This window comes from Aedes aegypti, unplaced genomic scaffold, assembly GCF_002204515.2.
Source record: "Aedes aegypti strain LVP_AGWG unplaced genomic scaffold, AaegL5.0 Primary Assembly AGWG_AaegL5_hic_scaff_1869_PBJ_arrow, whole genome shotgun sequence".
NCBI classification, from domain to species: domain Eukaryota; kingdom Metazoa; phylum Arthropoda; class Insecta; order Diptera; family Culicidae; genus Aedes; species Aedes aegypti.
In genome coordinates, this window is record NW_018735344.1 from 1,980 (window position 1) to 22,898 (window position 20,919).

Sequence of the window (20,919 nt, forward strand, 5' to 3'; positions counted from 1 at the left end):
AATTATGTTGAAAGAACTGAACAAATGTTCGCAATAAAACTTATCAACATGAATTAACATATCAAAAGGATTGTATTAGAGTGAAATTCATATGATTTTATATTATATATTTTTTTAAAAATATTTTTTCAGGCTGTTTAAAGTTGAACACATGAGTTTAACAAAGGTTTTATAATGTCAGCTTGAGGAATGATTCTTAGCTGCCATGGTTTATTATGTTGTCGTATTGTAGTAAAAGATAACAACCAGCTAGTGAAATTGAAATAATTCCAACTAGTGCTCTATAGAGGACCTCATACTCAGGATGCGTTTTATCATGGGTTTTGGGCAAAAAGCTATGTAAAATGTAAAAAAACTATTTTCGTCAGAATTTAACATTAAACTTTTCCATTTGTGAAACTATGTTCTAAATTTAAATGCATGGTGCAGACTTTTTCATATAATTTCAAAAATCGCTGAATTTGTTTTGAAAGTGAAATCAGATATCAAAGCATTTTATCGAACATCTGGAAAATATTAAGTCGCAAGATCATGATCATTGAAAAATCCTGGAGTTGGAAAACTGATTTTGAATTGACACTCTGGAATAAACTCTTATCTAAAAGTAATTCAACGAGTTTCTGAAGAAATTGTTAAAGAAAAATATAAACAAAATTCATGAATAATTCCTGATGGCGAAATTTGGAGAAATTCGTGGAGAAGAAACCTAGAGAAATTTGTTAAGACTTCTTAAAAAACATCTTTAGGAATTTTTGGAGATGTTTCCGAGAAATTCTTAAAAAGTATTATTAGTGGACTCAAACATTACATACATTGTAAAATAAACATTTTTTTTTATTTTATGATTGGTAGATAATTATAAATTGTATTTTAGTTGGTCATTTATCAATCATTGTAAACAAAATTGTTTTTTCCTGAAACTTCTTCAAGCATTTCACTAGGAATTCAACCAGTCATAGCTTTAGGTATTTCGCCAGCTTTTTTAATATTTTCACAAATTCTCCTTTAAGAACTTTTGTTTAACATTTTACTAGTGCTTTATCAAAAAACTCTTTAAAATATTTTTTACTAGCTCCTTCGAAAAAAATATGTTGCCTTGCCCGAATTATAAAATAAACAAAAATTTTTCTCCAATAATTCTTCCATTATTCTTCGAGAATGCCTCAAAAACAATTCCAGAAAAACTGCATAGAATTCTTGAAGAAATTCTACTTTCAATTTTTTTTACCATCAATTTCATCAGGCCCAGATAGCCGTAGCGGTAAACGCGCAGCTATTCAGTAAGACCAAGCTGAGGGTCGTGGGTTCGAATCCCACCGGTCGAGGATCTTTTTCGGGTTGGAAAATTTTCTCGACTTCCCAGGGCATAGAGTATCTTCGTACCTGCCACACGATATACGCATGCAAAAATGGTCATTGGCACAGTAAGCTCTCCAGTTAATAACTGTGGAAGTGCTCATAAGAACACTAAGCTGAGAAGCAGGCTCTGTCCCAGTGAGGACGTAATACCAGAAAGAATAGAATAGAATTCATCAGAAATGGTGTCTGGTTTTATTTGGAATAGACACAAACCGTAGTAAAAAATCTCAAATTTGTGTATTTGAACCCCCAGAAGCTACAGTGAAAGTGTGAGCGAAATCCATCGAGTCTAATTTTAATTTAGCCAGGAAAATCTGTTGGTGGAATCCGATTTTTCTACTAAACTATACATTATAATCAATGTGTTCTTATAGAAAGGTAGAATTCTCGTATATCGGTCAACTTCACTAATAAAAGAAAAATCGAATTCACAAATTTTCAGCTTCAAAATTTGCTTCTTCTCTTTGGAAGCATGATGATGACTGTCGTTCGTCACGAGGTCCAACCGCAATTCAGTTCTCTATGCATCCAGGTATGCATCCCATGGGTTGATCACAAACAATTTAGAAGCTTTGAACATGGAAATCGATAGCATAGCTCATGGATTTCATCATAACAATCTCATTGCGCAAATCAAGGAATCGACCAACTTGAACATGATGATTATGACACAAGATAACCATAAGCAAAACACACTGAATCCGTGTTGGAGTGATGATCTATGCGTCCATAGGTTAACACATACGAATCTGAAAAGAAAGCTTCGGGAACTTATGTGGAAAAAATATGGAATCCCTGTTGTCGGTTGATGAATCAATCCATGAAGCAAAACACAGGAATTTAATGTGTAACACACACGAAGTTTGCAAGAAAATCATAGCAAATCGATATGGACGTTCATGAATCGATCCATAATTTTAAACACTCAGATCGAGCGTGTGGATTTTTATCAGTGTTTTATACCTAGGTAGCGAATAAACTGAAATGCTAGTTCCGCCGGGATAAAATGGGCAAATGTTTTTTTTTAACTTGTTTTGCATTTTTCCAATTAGTTGTGGAGTCTTCAAGAAAAAAAAAAACATTTTCTCGGTTTTCTCATACCTACAAATTTCAAGTTTTTATCAAATGAATTGGTGTAACGAGGAATTTTATGCCATATAACTGATAGAATAGTTCCAAGAGCACCTCGAGCAGTTATAAACTAAATTTAGCGGAAATCTGCGCACTTTGGCGTAATTTCTCAAAAATGTTGCATAAAATTATTGATAGTGAGATTTGTATGGAAATATCAGGCAGATTCTACCAGATTTGCTGGTGAAATCCTGAAGAAATTAAAAACTGCTATTCCAGGGAAAACCGTTTAGGATTTTTTTTTCACGAATCTTCCAATATAAACTCTAACAAAAACTCATGTGTCAGAATATCTGATGTAATTTTATAAGAAGTTTCTGCATAAATGCCTGGAATTTCTCCAAGGTTACTGATACTCGCCTCGAACGACTCGAAATCGCTTGCCGCTTCAGAACGCGTTCGGAAAAACGAGAGCAAAGCATTATTCCCGAATGAGTGAACCGATAGCATCGTCGGGAGGCTTGTGAGAGCCTTCTGCGGGAAGAGTGTTTGCGCGATTTGCGGCTCAGTCTGGCTCGATTCTAACAACTCTTCGGGGAATGTTGCGATCGGCAGCAATGCAAGCAGCAATGACGGCTCACTGCGAGTTTTGGCTAACGCTCGCCGCGAGTCGTTGGGGACCGGCCGTGGAATGAAGGATGTGTAACAAATTGATCAAAACCATATAGCGTTGCTGGTGCGAATGCTGGTTTGTGAATAAACGTGCGGGATTACGCCTAGTCGGATTTGGTGTCTTCACCGCACTTGTTCAACATGAGATGACAATTAAGTACGGTGAGGAAACCAAACCGATACGATTCTGCAATTTTATCAACTCCGCACGCTATGTCTGAGCCGTTAAATAATAAAAAAAATCGAACGAACATCGGGTTTTTTCTCGCTAGCGCACAGTGTTTAAGTTGTATTTTTATAATCGGAAGGTTTTAAAATATTTCAACGGTAAAATTTTGTTTTTTTTTTTACTTTTTAGCGATTTTTCATACTAAAACCCATTGTAATCCCATGTTTAGACGCATTTCAGCCCATATAAAATTTATGGAAAAAAATTCACCGATTGTTGGGAACCAAATGAAGGGTCCATAATAGGAAATGTCAAATTTGTAAACATTCCTATTATGGACCCCGGGAGGGTCCATAATAGGCATTCGGACAACAGTTTTTCAAATGTATATTTCGCGGGAAAAGTATGATTATAAACATTGAACTTGTTGTTAGACTCCACAGAACGTATATGCGTCTGAGATATCATTCCAAAAAAGCGTCAAGAATGAATTTCAGTTACTAATTGGTCCATCACTAGCATTGAATCCCTATTATATGCGTCAAAAATGGTATTTCCTTGATTATTATAATATGTCTTATAATAATTACATTTATTATAATTATAATTAAATAAACTAGTATGAAAATAAAATAAATGAGGGGTAGGAGAGGGAACCAATGTAAACCAACCACTGTAGCAACCTCGATAGCAATCATGTTGACTCTTTATTAACCAGCGTTTTTGAGACTCCTACACTGTACTATGGCATTTGTTACAAATTTTAATTTTAATTTCGGCTATATTTACAATTTCGGCTATCATTTTACAATATACCCTCACTCATTGTTTGATCATTTTACACTTAGGATAAACCGTAACGCAGCCAGGATTTTATTGCAAGCCGTTCTATTTGAAGATCGAAAAGGACAGCAAGTTTTGAAGATTATATCTCGCTTCACATTAAATCGTTCGGCATACGACCGTTTGGCATAATGGTCATTTTCCATAATGAGTTATTAAATCACCACCAGATCAAAATTATTTGGTCGGTGTTCAGACAGACTGGACCAAGTGTTTTTTTTAATGTTTCAGGAAAACGTACCCCAGGCAAGTGATATATCTAAATATTTGCATAATTTGCAGTGATAATGGAACTTAATTATTTGATGCCACATATTTATCGAAAAAACGTCGTAAAAAATCAGAATTGATGAAGTCCTGAACGTATCTTTAGAAGGCCAAAATATCATTTAGTCGGGTTTGTCTGAACACCGACCATTTCTGCTGCAATTTTAATAATTAACACACTTTTTCAATGCGGTTTACCGATATTGCACCCAGTGCTACGCAAACATTTCTGACGAGATTTCAAGCGATGTGTATTTTCGGAGATTTGTCGAGCACAAGTCGGTACCAACAACTGCCGAGCTCCTCATAGGTAATGATTTAACTAAACCAAATTGAAAATAAAAACACACTTAGAAACAACCAATGTTTAAAACTGTTCACTTTAAACGCAAATTTTTAAGGAATCCTTGATGGTTTCAAATACCGGTCTGGTGGAGGATTTTCCGGGTTGTTTTTTTTGCTTTGAATGAAATTTTAGTCTAGCCATATTAAAAAATGAAATTTAACAACAAAACTTACCTAAATATTTTACAACAAAGAATAGTCTGTGTTTGACAGAAGGCAAAGTATATAATTGAACAGTAAAAGACGGACCGCCAAAATTATTGCAACATAAAGAAACTTTAAACAGTGAATGTGTTGTTAAAAATCATTGGAGTAGCTGAAGTTATCGGTTTCTTTCATTTAGTTTGTTCTGCTAATATGCTGGACAGGTAAATTTGTTAGACTTTTCAGAATTCAGATTCAGGATAATTCAGATTAAAACCTTAACAGCTTCCATAACTATAATTACGAGGACAGTTTACACGTAGAAAAATAGTTTACCTAAATGTTGAGTCTACTTTGTCCAAAATTAAGTATATCGATGATACTTTCAACCCAAAATCTCTCGGTATTCTCTTTCTTCCATACGTGTGTTGTAAAATAGAGAAAGAGCTGCATCTACCCAATGGGAATACTTTGGCCCAATAACCCAAATTTGAGTAAAACAAACTTTTCTCAAGCTTAGATTGTAAAAACTCAATTTTGCAATTTTAACACAATATTGAGTAGATTTTTCTAAGAGTAATAAAGGCAAACTACTTAGTGGGGATCTTGGAAAGTTACTACACTTTTTTTTTATTAAATTTATGAAAGGGATTATTAGAGTATGTTTAAGAGAAAAAAAACTACTAATTTAACTTAAACACACTAGTTTTTTTCTATTGGAAAGTTAGCCATAACTGAGTAATTGGGCTCAACTACGGAAATGCGTTGAAACAACCCAAAATTAAGTTGAATCCCGTCCCCTTGTACTTTGCTACAACAGCGCTGCTTGAAGGAATAGTTGATTTTTGAAAGAAGTCAAATAATGAAAAACTTATTGTAATATTTTCCTAATTTTCGGTAATCGCGATACATACTAAATAATCCATAGCACACCTTAGATAATTCAAGAGAATAGAATTGAGAGATAATGTATATTTTTTGCATCAATTCATTCCAAAACAATCCTGAAATCGTCAGTGAAGTTCAAGAGAAACGTGGATATGAATTCCACCTAAAAAAAAAACCTATTTTTAGACTCTTTATTCGAAACGACTGTTACGCCAAATGACCTGTATTCCAATCGGCTTCATGCCATTTGGCCATATGCCAAACGACATCAGGCCAAATGACTCACCACCAATTTTGAGAATGTACTCTATATCTATGGAATAGTCCATTTTACGAGATGTTTTTGAACACCTGTAGGTGAATTCCGGCGCACATTTTCTTCGAAGAGAAGAAATTTTCATAATTTTCCATAATACACCAGCAAGAAAATTTTCTTTTCTTCGAAGAAAATACGCACCGGAATTCGCCTACTGATCGCTTATTTTATGAATGAAATTTTGAAAGAAGGCGGTGTCGTAACGTTTGAAAGTAACAGCAATATCATCAGTGTTGTCGCTTTGTAAAATGGACTATACAGTGAACCGATCGGTTTCGAAGAAAAACGGCGGTAACGAATTTTTATTACATTCGACGGTACCGGTTGTTCAAATCAATATAAGGGCCAATTCGTGAATTTCACAACGCTGAAAGGGATGGGAGTATCCCAGGTCGTTGGCGTGAGAGGCTTGTTTTCTAACCATTACACCAGGTCCGTCCCCTTACCACCCCCAATTGTCACTGCTATAAGTGTATAAATAAACCAATTTTTTGTGGAACTGTTGCTGATTAAAATTTTCAAAATAAAAACGATCTCACCTGCCGCTTTATTTCCCGGTCGATGCGTGGTTTGATACAACTGTATTGCATAAAGTACAACAGCGAGACTACTGATCAGTTAAATGTCGAAGAAATTGATCGAAAAATCTATCTTCAAGATATAACAAAATTTACCATAAAATGTGTTGTTCTGTTATAAAAATTTCATCCCATTTTTACACTAACAAATTTATAGCATATTATACAGACATCATGGTTGACTTCTTATTTAACGCCTCAAATCTATCACCATTCGAACGCCCAGCTCAATGTGCCGCATCGCAGTGAACGCTCGTCGCGAGTGGTAAATTGCACTCCTGACAAACGGAACTCTTCCATAAGGAGTCATCGGATAGATCGGGCATAGTAAAAATCGAGCAATAACGAGCAGCACGCTGAGTGACGCATGTTCGGTTCGCAAACAGCGGTAGCTCAAAGAGCAGCGAGAGAATGTGGAAGATGCAAAAAACAGAATGATGGTTTCCCTTTCGCGAGAGAGAAGCTCTTGCGTACGAAAAGAGAACCGGTATCTTGTGGTACTTCTCCATCTCCGACGATGGAGCAACACAGCGATTTTCGCTTCGTTGTGATGATACGCAACCTTGAATTTCTCAAACACTTTTACCAAATAAAATTAATAGAAGTTTCTCAGAAAATATCTCAAGTTCATCTCGGAAATGCTCTTCCGAAGAAAGTCGTTGTAATGCCTATCATGCCTATAAATCTATCAGTTATATGGCATAAAAATCCTCGTTAGTTAGGTGTTACACCAATTAATTTGATAAAACCTCATTACGATGTTACGCCAATTTACTCGGTCCATGGCTGTGCCCCTCCTACTTCTATTTTGGTCCACGCACTCCAGATCTTGTTGCACCTGATCAAGCCACCTCGCTCGCTGTGCTCCCGCCTTCTTGTGCCAACCGGATTCGACGCGAACACCATCTTTGCAGGATTGTTGTCCGGTAGTCTTGCAACATGCCCTGCCCAGCGCACCCGTCCGGCTTTCGCAACCTTCTGGATACTGGATTCGCCGTAGAGCCTAGCGAGCTCGTGGTTCATTCTCCGCCGCCACACACCGTTCTCCTGCACTCCGCCAAAGATGGTCATAAGCACCCTTCGTTCGAACACTCCAAGTGCTTACAGGTCCGCTTCCAGCATGGTCCATGCTTCATGTCCATAGAAGACCATCGGTCTTTTAAGCGTTTTATACATGGTTCATTTGGTGCGGGGGTGTATCTTTCTCGACCGCAGCTTCTTCTGGAGCCCATAGTAGGCGTGACTTTCACTGATCATGTGTCTCCATTTTTCACGACTAACGTTGTTATCAGCCGTTAACAAGGATCCGAGGTAGACGAACTCATCACCCACCTCAAAAGTATCCCCGTCTATCGTAACACTGCTTCCTAGGCGGGCTCTGTCGCGCTCGGTTCCGCCTCTCGTGCTTTGTTTTTGACACATTCACCACTTTTGTCGCTTCACGTTTCAGGCAGGTGTACAGGTCTGCCACCGTTCCAAACGTTCTGCCGACAATATCCATATCATCCGCGAAGCAAACAAATTGGCTAGATCTTGTGAAAATCGTACTTCGATTATTGAACCCGGCTCTCCACATGACACCTTCTAGCGCGATGTTGAACAGCAGGCACGAACGTTCATCACCCTGTCGAAGATGCCGGGATTCGAACGAACTGGAATGTTCGTCCGAAATCTTCACGCTATTCTGCACACCGTCCATCGTTGCTCTTATTAGTCTTGTGAGCTTCCCGGGAAAGCTGTACTTACTCGTCCATGATTTTCCACAGCTCTTCGCGGTCGATGCTATCATAAGCCGCTTTAAAATTGATGAACAGGTGATTCGTTGGGACTCGGTATTCACGGCATTTCTGGAGGATTTGCCGAACAGTGAAAATTTGGTCCGTCGTCAAGCGGCCGTTGATGAAACCAGCTTGATAACTTCCCACAAACTCATTTGCTATTGGTGATAGACGACGGAAGATAATCTGGGATAGCACTTTGTAGGCGGCATGATAGTTTTCACATTTCAGTTTGTCGCCCTTCTTGTAGATGGGGCATATGACCCCTTGCTTCCACTCCGCCGGCAGCTGTTCCGTTTCCCAGATTTTGACAATCAGCCGGTGCAGGCAGGCTAACAACCTTTCCGGACCCATTTTGATGAGTTCGGCTCCAATACCTTCCTTACCAGCGGCCTTGTTATTCTTGAGCTGGTTGATGGCATCCTTAACTTCCCTCAATGTGGGGACAGGTTCGTTTCCTTCATCCGCCGCGCTAACGTAGTTACTTCCGCCGCTGTCGTGACCCCAACACATTTCGACTCGCGGCACGAAGCTTTTTCGGGATGCGTTAAGCTTCTCGTAGAACTTTCGCGTTTCTTGTGAACGATGCAGCTGTTCCATTTCTTCACATTCCGCTTCTTCCAGGCGGCGCTTTTTTGTCCAGGAATAGGCGGGTTCGCTGCTTTCTTTTCTTTTTATATTGCTCCACGTTTTGTCGCGTTCCTTACTGTAGTATGGCAACCCGCGCTGCATCCTTCTCCTCCAAAACCTGCCTGCATTCTTCGTCGAACCAATCGTTACATGTCCTCCTTTCCACGTACCCGACGATGCTCTCGGCTGCGTTGTTGATGGCTGCTTTTATGTTGCTCCAGCAGTCCTCAAGAGGGTCTTCTTCATGGCGGAAGAGGGCGACAACGCTACCACGAGATGCTGCGCGTATGCGGTGGCGACGGTCGGTACATTATTGATGACGGATAGTTTTGGGCGCAGATAGATAGTGATCCGAGTCACTGTTAGCGCCACGATAGGTTCTGGCGTCGGTTATATCGGCGATGTGCCCTCCATCGATCAAAACGTGGTCGATTTGTCATTCCGTCTGCTGTGGTGATTTCCAGGTGTATCGATTCTGGAGGCTGTGCTGTTGGCGGTTGCTACGTCATAGGCGTTGACACACTGAAGTGAGAGAAAAGAATATTACCTTGAATGTGTATACCTTGTTTTTGTTTTGATTTTTTTTTCTTTGTAACACTTTTTCCAATGCGAGAATAAACACGTTTCTTTAAAGTTAAAAGTGATTTTCGTAATTCCTACGCGGTAACAGTTCCCTGCGGTGGTTCATTCTGTTGCTGGTTGTTTCCTGTTTCAACAGGTTATTTGGCCCAGTTTCGGAATTGCGGAATCGTTTCGGTTCGTCGGTGAAAACGCGAGTTTTTCTGGTTGTTGTTTGGCGTCCCCGGCTGGTGCAAAAGCGGTGAGGTGGAATCGTCACCCACGAAAGTTGCTGGATGTGAGCAGGATGGCCGATGTTGGGAAGTTCTCGATTGTCAAGCTCGGGAACAGCAACTATGGTACCTGGAAGTTCTAAATGGAAATGTTTCTGACCAGAGAGGAGCTTTGGCATACGGTGGACGAAATTAAGCCGGAACCGGAGACGGATGCTTGGCGGAAGGCGGACAAGAAGGCCAGGGCCACGATCGGGTTATGTGTCGAGCAGAGCCAATACCCTCTCATCAAAGACTGTACGACGGCAAGAGCGGTATGGGATGCGCTAAAAGCGTATCACGAAAAAAACAATAACATCCCAGCTATCGTTGTTAATCCGACTTTGTGATTCAAAGCTCGGGGAATCCGGTGATGTGGAGAAGCATCTACTGGAAATGGATACACTGTTCGACAAGTTGGAAAATGCTGGCCTAGATCTGGAGGAAAAGCTGAAAATCGCCATGGTACTGCGAAGTATGCCGGAGTCGTACCATTTTCTGGCTTCGGCTCTGGAGGCTCGGCCGGACGATGATATCACCATGGAGCTGGTTCGTTCGAAACTGATGGATGAGTATCATAAGCGGCTGGAGCGGTCCGGCAAATCGTCGTTGAAGGAGCAGGTCCTCAAGACACAGAAAGGAAGCACTGAAAAAGTTTGCTTTTTCTGTAAGAAACCTGGCCACTTCAAACGGGACTGCATGAAGTGGCAGGCTCATGTGAATGCTAGTGAGGGCGAGCCTTCCGGGAGCAAAACGGCTGGTAAGAATCAGCAAGCGAAAGCGAAGGCGAACCAGGCGACGAACAAAGATGAAGCTGCTGCGGTGTTTTTGGTGAAAGAAAAAAGTGAATCCACAAGTTTGGCAAAAAGAAAATGTGTTTGGACTGTAGACAGTGGTGCATCGTGTCATATGACCGGCGACGAGCGTTTTTTCGAGGATTTGGTGAAGTCGTCCAATGTACAGGTATCAATGGCCAACGGAAACACAGCACCGTCTGGCGATATTGGCAGTGGTAGTGTCAAAGGTGTCACGGGAGCAGGGAACTCGATCAAGATAGAGCTCGGAAAGGTTCTCTACGTGCCTGACTTGGACAGTGGGCTACTGTCTGTCAGCAAAATAGCGGATAACGGCTACAGTGTTTTGTTCAAGCGTGACAGTGTCGAGGTAATCGACTCGGCGAGCAAGGTCATAGCTCTGGGTGGACGAAATGGAGACTTGTACGAGTTGAAGCAATCTGAGTGTGGAGCGATGGTGAAATCGAGCAACCATTCCACCAATTGCCAGCATACGTGGCACCGCCGGCTCGGGCACCGACACCATTCAGTGTTCGACAGGATCAAGAAAGAGCAGCTTGTGATGGGCATGAAGTTAGTCGATTGCGGTGCGAGAATCGAGTGCGAGCAATGCCTCGAGGGTAAAATGGCGCGTTTACCGTTCCCGCAACAATCTGTACGGAAAACCACACAGCCATTGGACTTGATACACACAGACTTGTGTGGTCCTATGAGCAATACGACGGTCGGAGGTCGGAAGTATTTCATCACGCTAATGGATGATTTCAGCAGGTATCTTGTCTTGTACCTGTTGAAGGATAAGTCTCAGGCGAAGGATTGCATCAAGAGCTATGTGCGGTTGGTGGAAAACAAGTTCGGAAGGAAGCCGCGCATCATTCGTTCCGATCGCGGCGGCGAGTTCCTCAACAAGGAGCTGAAGCAATTCTACTTGGACGAGGGGATTGAAATGCAGCTGACGGCGGGTTACTCGCCGGAACAGAATGGTGTTGCCGAGCGGCGTAATCGGTATTTACAAGAAATGGCAAAGTGCATGCTTCTCGACGCCGGTTTAGGGAAGCAGTATTGGGGAAAAGCAGTAGCAACAGCTGCATACATCCAGAACCGATTGCCGAGCCGCGCAGTGCACAAAACTCCATTCGAGCTGTGGAATGGCCAGAAACCGGATGTCAGCCATCTGAAGGTGTTTGGCTGTGTAGCTTTCGTTCATATCCCTGACGCAAAGCGAGGTAAAATGGAAAGCAAGGCGAAAAAGCTCATCTTCGTTGGTTATGATTGCGGATCAAAGGCCTACCGGTTTCTAAACAAGCAGACAAACCAGATTACCGTTAGCCGGGATGCTAAGTTCCTGGAGTTAGGCTCACAGCTTCAGGAGGAGCGACTACCGGAACAAGTGGAGGAACCATTGCTTGAGTTGGCGGCATTACCGGAGGTGGAGTTGGACGTTTCGCATCATCAAGCGGACATCGATGGGGGGCCATCAGGAAGTGGCGCTGATGTGAGTCTACTAGAAGAGCCGACGTTTCATGGTTTAGATGACACGGGTACAACCGATGAGGAATTTTTCGATCCGGATGAAGTGAATGCAAGCACTGAAGAACCAAGGAGATCGCGGCGGCCAAATGCCGGAGTGCTGCCGAAGCGTATGGAGAATTACATTGTCGGCGTGGCACGACTGAATGAGAGTGAACCAAGGAACTACAAGGAGGCGATCAGCAGTGTCAACAAAACGCAGTGGATAAGTGCTATGAATGTAGAGTACCATTCCCTTCTATCTAGACGTACCTGGACACTGGTGCCGTTACCTGCTGGACGACAAGCGATTGGATCTAAGTGGGTGTTTAAGGAAAAGAAGGATTCGCTTGGGCAGACCGTGAGGTTCAAAGCGAGGTTGGTTGCCCAAGGGTTTGCATAGCGATTTGGTGTGGACTACGGGGAAGTATTTGCGCCAGTGGCTATGCAGCCAACCCTGAGAGTTCTTCTAACTGTGGCGGGACACCGGAAGTATTGAGTACGCCACTTGGACGTGAAAAACGCCTATTTGAATGGTCGCTTACAGGAGGAGATATATATGCGGCAGCCGCCCGGATACTCGGAACCGGGCAAGGAGAAGCTTGTCTGTAGACTGCAGCGAAGCCTCTACGGACTCAAACAAGCGGCAAGGATTTGGAATGGCACAGTTAAGGAGATCTTATTTGAAGCTGGCTTTTGCCAATCGGAGTCGGATGCTTGCTTGTATTCGAAACAGCTGAAAAGCGGAGAGTGGATGTACGTGCTCCTGCACGTTGATGATATGATAGTGGCGACTAAGGAGGACCAGGAAATAACACGGCTGGAAAATACTCTGCGGAAGAAGATCGATATCACATCTCTCGGCGAGGTAAGTCATTTCCTCGGCATCAAAGTCAGGAAAGATGATCGTGGAGTATTCTGTCTAAGCCAAGGAGCGTTCATTCGTGAGATAGCTTCCCGTTTTGGGCTTGATAAGGCCAAGCAATCCAAGTATCCACTTGATGTCGGTTATTGGAAGCAGAAAAGCGAGGTTTTACCAGATTATGAGCAGTACCACAGCCTAGTCGGGGCGCTCCTGTATGTGTCAACAAATACGCGACCAGATATTTCGGCGGCGGTCTCAATACTAAGCCGAAAGAGCAGCTGTCCCACACAACAGGATTGGGTGGAACTCAAGCGGGTAGTTCGATATCTACTTGGGACGGAAAACTACGAACTTAGATTGGATGGTGGCGAAGCAAAAGGGCTACCACTCAGCGGATACAGTGACGCCGATTGGGCCGGGGATTCACAGGACAGGAAGTCTACCAGTGGTTTCCTATTTCAAGTCGGACAGGCAACGGTTAGTTGGGCGAGTCGAAAGCAGAACTGTGTGGCGACTTCCACAATGGAGGCCGAATATATTGCACTCTCCGAGGCGTCATCGGAAGCAGTTTGGCTACGCAGGCTGTTGGGTGAACTCGGCGAGGTGCCGCAGGAAGCCACCATAATACACGAGGACAATCGCAGCTGTATCGATTTTGTATCGCTAGAGCGGCAGAATAAGCGGAGTAAGCATATTGATACTAAATTGCATCATGCTAAGGATCTGTGTGCAAAAGAGGTCATTCAGCTGAAATACTGCCCTACCGAGAATATGGTCGACGATCTTTTCACAAAACCGTTGGGGCCTACAAAGATCAGCCAGTTCGCGATGAATCTCGGGCTCGTCAAGAAGGAGTAAGGAGACAGTTCAGTGCTCAGCGAGGAGGAGTGTTGGCGGTTGCTACGTCATAGGCGCTGACACACTGAAGTGAGAGAAAAGAATATTACCTTGAATGTGTATACCTTGTTTTTGTTTTGATTTTTTTTTTCTTTGTAACACTTTTTCCAATGCGAGAATAAACACGTTTCTTTAAAGTTAAAAGTGATTTTCGTAATTCCTACGCGGTAACAGTTCCCTGCGGTGGTTCATTCTGTTGCTGGTTGTTTCCTGTTTCAACATGTGCTGGAAGTAGGTGCTGCGCATAGCCATGTTCTTGGAGGCGGCAAAATCTATCAGTCGTAGGCCGTTCTCGTTCGTCAGCCGGTGGGCGCTGAACTTTCCAATCGTCGGTCTGAACTCCTCCTTCTGGCCAACCTGAGCGTTCAAATCTTCTATGATGATCTTGACGCCTTGGCTTGGGCAGTGGTCGTACTCGCGTTCGAGCTGCGCGTAAAAAGCGTAGTTTATTTGTGCTCATCAAATATCCTTTCACAATTGAGATGTGATAGACATTGGTTGATGTGTCACACTGTCCCAACTGGGCACAACTCGTTTTATAAAGTCTATTACCCTATTAGGACTACCTTGCCAAATTTCCAAGGGCTCTAATAACCCTTTTCCAAATGTTGACATTCTTTTATTAACCCGTAGGCTACGGGCTGACAACCAAAATTCAAATTGCTCGTATTTGAGCATAACTCCATATTTTTCAGTGAAATTTCGAGGATTGCTTCACTAATAGTTGTAGTTTCATGAGTGAGGGGAAAGTATAGATTCAGAGTATTGTGGACAAAGTTATTCCAGAACATCTCTGGGTCAGGTAGGGTAAAAATCACATAAACTTCCTCTTAGAACTCATTTATCGTTTGGAAACGAAATGTTTTCATTCAAAAAGTTAATAGACCCGTTATTTGTAATAAGTTACGATGCTGCAGGATATAAAGAAAAAATAAAATTAACCTAGCATAATGCTAAGGCCTCCAAAACATTCTGAAGTTTTGACCATAATCTACACAGGTTCATAAATTATTTTAAGCGAGTGATGTTCACTTTTAGTGGTTTACAGCACTCATTTAGCCTTAACAGACGTGTTCCCAAATTTTGACAAGATATTGGATATTGGAAGTCATCCAAATTAACCTGGAGTTCAGGTCATTTTAATCTACTAGAGTTTATACTCACCCAATTTCCGTAAAACCTTCTCGTTTCTATCCATAAAGCTCTATATGACTCGGAAAGTATACTGCTATAAATATTGAACATCTTAAGGTCTACAGAACATACTGAAGATGTGGGCATATCTCCGTTGAAGTTTAAAAAATGTTTTCGAGCTTGTTGATTGATCTATGGGGACGTCCATAAACCACGTGGACATTTATGGGGTGAGGGGGGGGGGGGGGGGGGGGGTTTGGCCGATGACCACGGTCCATACATATTTTAAATTTTTTGTGTGGACAAATAATCACGGGGGTAAGAGGGAGGGCTGGTATCCCTTGAAAAATGGCCACGTGGTTAATGGACAGCCCCTATGCACTTTAAACCACTCTGATGAAAAGATTTACAATATCTACTGGATCTACTGGTACTGTTCACCACTCGTTTTCAACATCTGATATCGCTGAATATCTAAGGACATCTGCAAAGCTTTTGAAATGTGATTAGGATGTTTATTCTTCTTTCTGACGTTACGTCCCAATATTGACAGAATCTGTTTCTCAGCTTAGTATTGCTATGAGAACTTTCACAGTTATTTACTGGGATCTTTCTTTGGATCACATCCTTGAAATATGAACACTTTCTTTGAAAAACAGATGATTGAAAACCGATTAAAAGTTGACATATGACCTTGAATTTAAATTTAATAAATAGTTATTTTGAATATTAAAAAATAATTTGGGTCTCGCAAGAATAATGGAAAACCATCATAATTTGAAAGTAACAATGCATTTTGCACTATTTCTCAACCTTGTTAACGGCGAAAAAAACAGCTCGCTGTGAGGTATTCGTTTCAGCGTGCTTGTTACATGGTCGGCGGTCCGCAGATCCTCTGTTGAGAAGTATGGCTCTAGAGGAACTATAAGAATAAATGTTATAAACAAGTGAAAAACAGTACCAGAGATATTTTTTTAACTTTAACGGTGATTGGTAATCAAGTATGGATATATTGAAAACATTTTGTTTGAATAATAAGTCAAGCTGCATATAGAAATTGATAATTACAACTTCAGTATGTTCTGTAGACCTTAAGATGTTCAATGTTCAGAGCAGTACAGTTTCCGAGTCATATAGAGCTTTATGGATAGGAACGAGAAGGTTTCACGGGAATTGGGTGAGTATAAACTGTAGTAGATTTGATAGATCAAAATGACCTGAACTCCAGGTTGATTTGGATGACTTCCAATATCCAATATCTTGACAAAATTTGTGAACACGTCTGAAACATTTTTTTTAAACTCTAATGGAAATTTGCGATCAAGTATGGATATATTGAATACATTTTTTTTTTTTAAAGAAGACACTGACGCGTTAATGCTTCCAGTGGGCATTATGCCCTTTGAAGGAAGCACCACACTAGACAACGGACTAGCATGCAACGCCCAGTGGCACTGTCCGAAAACATTCCTCACGAAAAGTTTTCCGGACTGCAGCGGGAATCGAACCGACACTCCCTAGCACGATGCGGCTAAATGCCTGGTGACACTAACCGCACGGCTACGAAGCCCACATTTTGTTTGAATAATAAGTCAAGCTGCATATAGAAATTGATACCCACAACTTCAGTATGTTCAATATTCATAGCAGTACATTTTCCGAGTCATATAAAACCTTATGGATAGGAACGAGAAGGTTTCACGGGAATTGGGTGATGATAAACTGTAGTAGATTTTATAGATCAAAATGACCTGAACTCCAGGTTAATTTGGATGACTTCTAATATCCAATATCTTGTCAAAATTTGTGAACACGTCTGTTAAGGCTAAATGAGTGCTGTAAACCACTAAAAGTGAACATCACTCGCTTCAAATAATTTATGAACCTGTGTAGATTATGGTCAAAACTTCAGAATGTTTTGGAGGCCTTGGCATTATGCTAGGTTAATTTTATTTTTTCCTAATATCCTGCAGCATCGTAACGGGTCTATTAACTTTTTGAATGAAAACATTTCGTTTCCAAACGATAAATGAGTTCTAAGAGGAAGTTTATGTGATTTTTACCCTACCTGACCCAGAGATGTTCTGGAATAACTTTGTCCACAATACTCTGAATCTATACTTTCCCCTCACTCATAAAACTACAACTATTAGTGAAGCAATCCTCAAAATTTCACTGAAAAATATGAAGTTATGCTCAAATACGATCAATTTGAATTTTGGTTGTCAGCCTCGTAGCCTACGGGTTAAGCAATGCTCCGCAGTTGCAGAGTAAATGCTCAGTAGTTTCGTTTTCATTTTGACAAAACCACATTCTTCTTCTTTCTGGCGTTACGTCTTGCCTGCTTCTCAGATTAGTGTTCTTATGAGCACTTCCACAGTTACTAACTGAGAGCTTTCTTTGTCGATTGACCATTCTTGCATGTGTATATCGTGTGGCAGGTACGAAGATACTCTATGCCCTGGGAAAAGATCCTGGACCAGCGGGATTTGAACCCACAACCCTCAGCAATGCTGAATAGCTGCGCGTTTACCGCTACGGCTATCTGGGCCCCTAAAAACGACATTCAGAGGATTCGATTTTTCCTACCTTTTAAGATGATACCTACTTGGGCAGTGACCGGTCATCAGGCCAGTTATTGCTGTGTGCGTTTTTAACGCAAATATCAAATGCGGGAACACCAAACGCGGTAAGATTTTCAACAAGGAAGGCGAAGTCAAAAATTGAAATTCTTTGCTAGGTTGGCGGTGATATGAAGCATGGTTGCTAAGTATCCTTTGGTTACTTTGTGGTGCCGCATTTGAAGCTCAGTTATGCTGGATTTGCACGTCAAACGCAAACAGCAGTACCCTAAGATTTCCTTTATTAAGATTCAATATTTTAGCGGTGCCGTGTTATTTATGTGGCCCTGGAAACCAGTGAATTCGGCACCGCTCAAGCGTCAAAATGCATCAATGCACGAGTTCACCAATTTGACGTTTGAGCGGTGCCGAATTCATTCGTTACCATGGTCACGTAAATAACACGGCACCACTCAAACGTCAAATAATGAACTCGTGCATTGATCCATGGACCAATGCACGAGTTCACTAATTTGACGTTTGAGCGGTGCCGAATTCACTGGTTACTATGGCCACATAAATAACACGGCACCGCTCAAACGTCAAATAGTGAACTCGTGCACTGGTCCATAGTGAACACGTGCCCTGGCTTTTGTTAGACTGGGTTTTATGAATATTTTTGCTTGCTTGGATGTATCCGTGACCTTCCAATTGGATTCTACCATGGACATTTCCCAATTTTTCAGTTTCATCCTGCATCCGAACTTAACTGTTACTAACATGGTGAAAGTAATCTTTGAAAGATTTATATGCAGCTAACTTCAAGCGAAATCCCAAATGAATTCTCGTGGTTTTTGTACAGAAATTTTCTAAGGAATATTGAGAAATGAAGAAGGAATCTATTTAACAATCTTTCGAAATATTCATAAATATAGCATTGCGTCATTCTAAAATGACTTAATTGATTTTGTAAATTTCTCGAAATAATTTTGAAGGAATATGATGGAGCAATACTCTAAGAATTTTTTGTAATTGACTTTGTTTCTTTATAGAAAGTCTGTTAATTCAAATATCAACTTCCTTTATTTTCTTCAAACAGATGCCACTCAATTAGAAGAGCTCCGCGACCTGGCTAAGCATCTGAGCAACGTTTTGCGAAAAGCCAACATCACAACCTTGGATTGCTCAACCCAAAATGGAACTAGCGAACGATCCCTCAACAAGCAACTCCGACACTTGGACTCCATAGCTGTTCCTTACACTTTACTTCTACGTGATCAAAGCCTACAGAATGGTCTGTTTCAACTGCGCTCCCGTGACACGACCCTAAACGAAACTATCCATATTTCAGACTTGCCGAACTATTTATTGAAGATCATAACCAGCTAACAACTAAGACAAAACATTCCTTCTTTATCTACATATGAACTAAAAGAAATCGCACAAATACTGCCTCACATTAAACCCGACCATCTTTCCGATGTGCGTGATGAAGTCCATCCCGACTGTGCACTGGAGCCGTGCACTTCCATCCATAATGCTTCCCTCGCCTGACGCGAATATGAGGAACTTCAGATGAATAAGAGTCGAGATTTGCGCCAACAGATGACAGTTCAGTCCGACCTTCTCGTCCAGTATGGCATAGAAGATGGCCAGCAGCCGGTCGATGGTGAACGACTTCGGGCCCAACTGGGTGGCCATCTTCTCCGATACCTTCGCCTTGGCATTGACCGACTGCAGTCGCTTCTTCTGCTTGCCGTGATTCTTCATAAACAGTCGCTTGTCCTCCTTGGCGGCGTTATGACTGGCCAGGTAGGCAGCTATGAGCAGGTACTTCGCGTAGAACGGCAATTCTAGATTTCGAGCAAGCCGCTTCATAGTTTGCACTTGCTCTAACGATTCGGACGATTCCTGCTGAGTGGGACGAAGCAACTCCTGGTTCACGCTTCCCATTCGCATGTAGATTGTGCTTAGGGCCAGCTTCATCGTTTTGAAGATGTGTCTCCACAGTTTGGTCACGTCATCCGGGGCGATTGACCCGTCCAGCACCGGTTCGCAGTATTTTTGGAAACATTCGAACGACACAAGCTGCAGTTCCTTGAGATCGCGGCACACCTTGAAGAACACATTCAGGAACATGTTTAGGTAGTTGTCGTAGAACTCTGTGGGCAGCTCCATCAGCACATTGATCCGTTTGTCGATCTCTTCCTCGGATATTGGCGCTTGCGTTGTAGATCTGAAATTGGAATCATGATTAGAGATAGGCGTTACCGACCCCTGCCAACTTGAAAGATGATAGCGACTGACATTTTTCTATGGAAATTTTATTTTTTGGGAATTACAAGCATTACAGTTCGTGTTACTGTATGCTTTTTTTCAAGAAATTCATCAGAAACTAAAATAGCGGCCAACTCTAAGAACAGACCAGCTACCAGCCCTGCAACTTACTCTTCCAACATCTGCTCCAAGTTGATCCGTATCTCTTCTCGCACCTTTTCGAATCCTCCCTTCATGATCGCGGTAATGTCCTTCTTGCTGTACTCCGCAACAAAAACCTTGATCACCGGCGACAGCCCAGTTCGGACAAAGTACTTCTCGAAGGGCAAATCCGACACCAGCACCACGGAAAGGTTCAGCCCACAGACCTCCGGCAGTCGCAACAGCATCGGCAGCACATTGTGGTCCATGTCACGAATCCTATCGGCATTCTCCACCACGACCACATAGCTCAGCTCTTCGTCCAGCAGATGGGATAGATGCCCGACAAAGTCACGCATACAATCGGCACTGGCCACCGAAGCATACCCGTTGTCCGCACTGGGAACGTGGTCGGTCAGCCGGTTCAAAATCGTCTCGAACAGGATTTTGTTCGTGTAGCACTCGATGGCGTTCAGGAAGGCGCACTTGGTGTCCTCCAGGTGATGAGAGAGGAACTCTCGCAAGATCGAGGTCTTGCCGGTGGAAGTGTGCCCGTACAGGTAAACTGCGGGCGGGAAAGGATCACCGTCCCCGTAGAAGCGATACAGCTGGCGAATCACGTCCTCTCGACAGGGGAAGCGGTCACTTATTTGCTTTACCGTTTGTTCCATGATTTTTGAATTAATAGTTTAGATATGATGCACAACACTATGCTACTTTATGCTCGTTATGCTTTGTTGTGATCTGTGTTTCGCGCCATAGTTTGTACCGCAGAAACTCAACTCAACGTGCCGCTAGAATGGAACGAACATATGTTCCACATAACGTCATCGCCGCGGCGTTCAACACGG

The 20,919-nt window shown here is 42.1% G+C and overlaps 1 protein-coding gene across 1 annotated transcript; it reads right to left on the minus strand.

Moving 5' to 3' along the window:
* Positions 1-18,714: 18,714 nt before the first annotated feature.
* Positions 18,715-20,851, minus strand: LOC110680806 (origin recognition complex subunit 5-like). Its single transcript, XM_021856581.1, has 2 exons — positions 20,099-20,851; positions 18,715-19,886 (listed from the first exon to the last, which is right to left on the minus strand). The coding sequence occupies exons 1-2, from the start codon at positions 20,737-20,739 to the stop codon at positions 19,079-19,081; spliced, it is 1,449 nt and encodes a 482-aa protein (XP_021712273.1). The 5' UTR covers positions 20,740-20,851; the 3' UTR covers positions 18,715-19,078.
* Between the last annotated feature and the right edge of the window lie 68 nt (positions 20,852-20,919).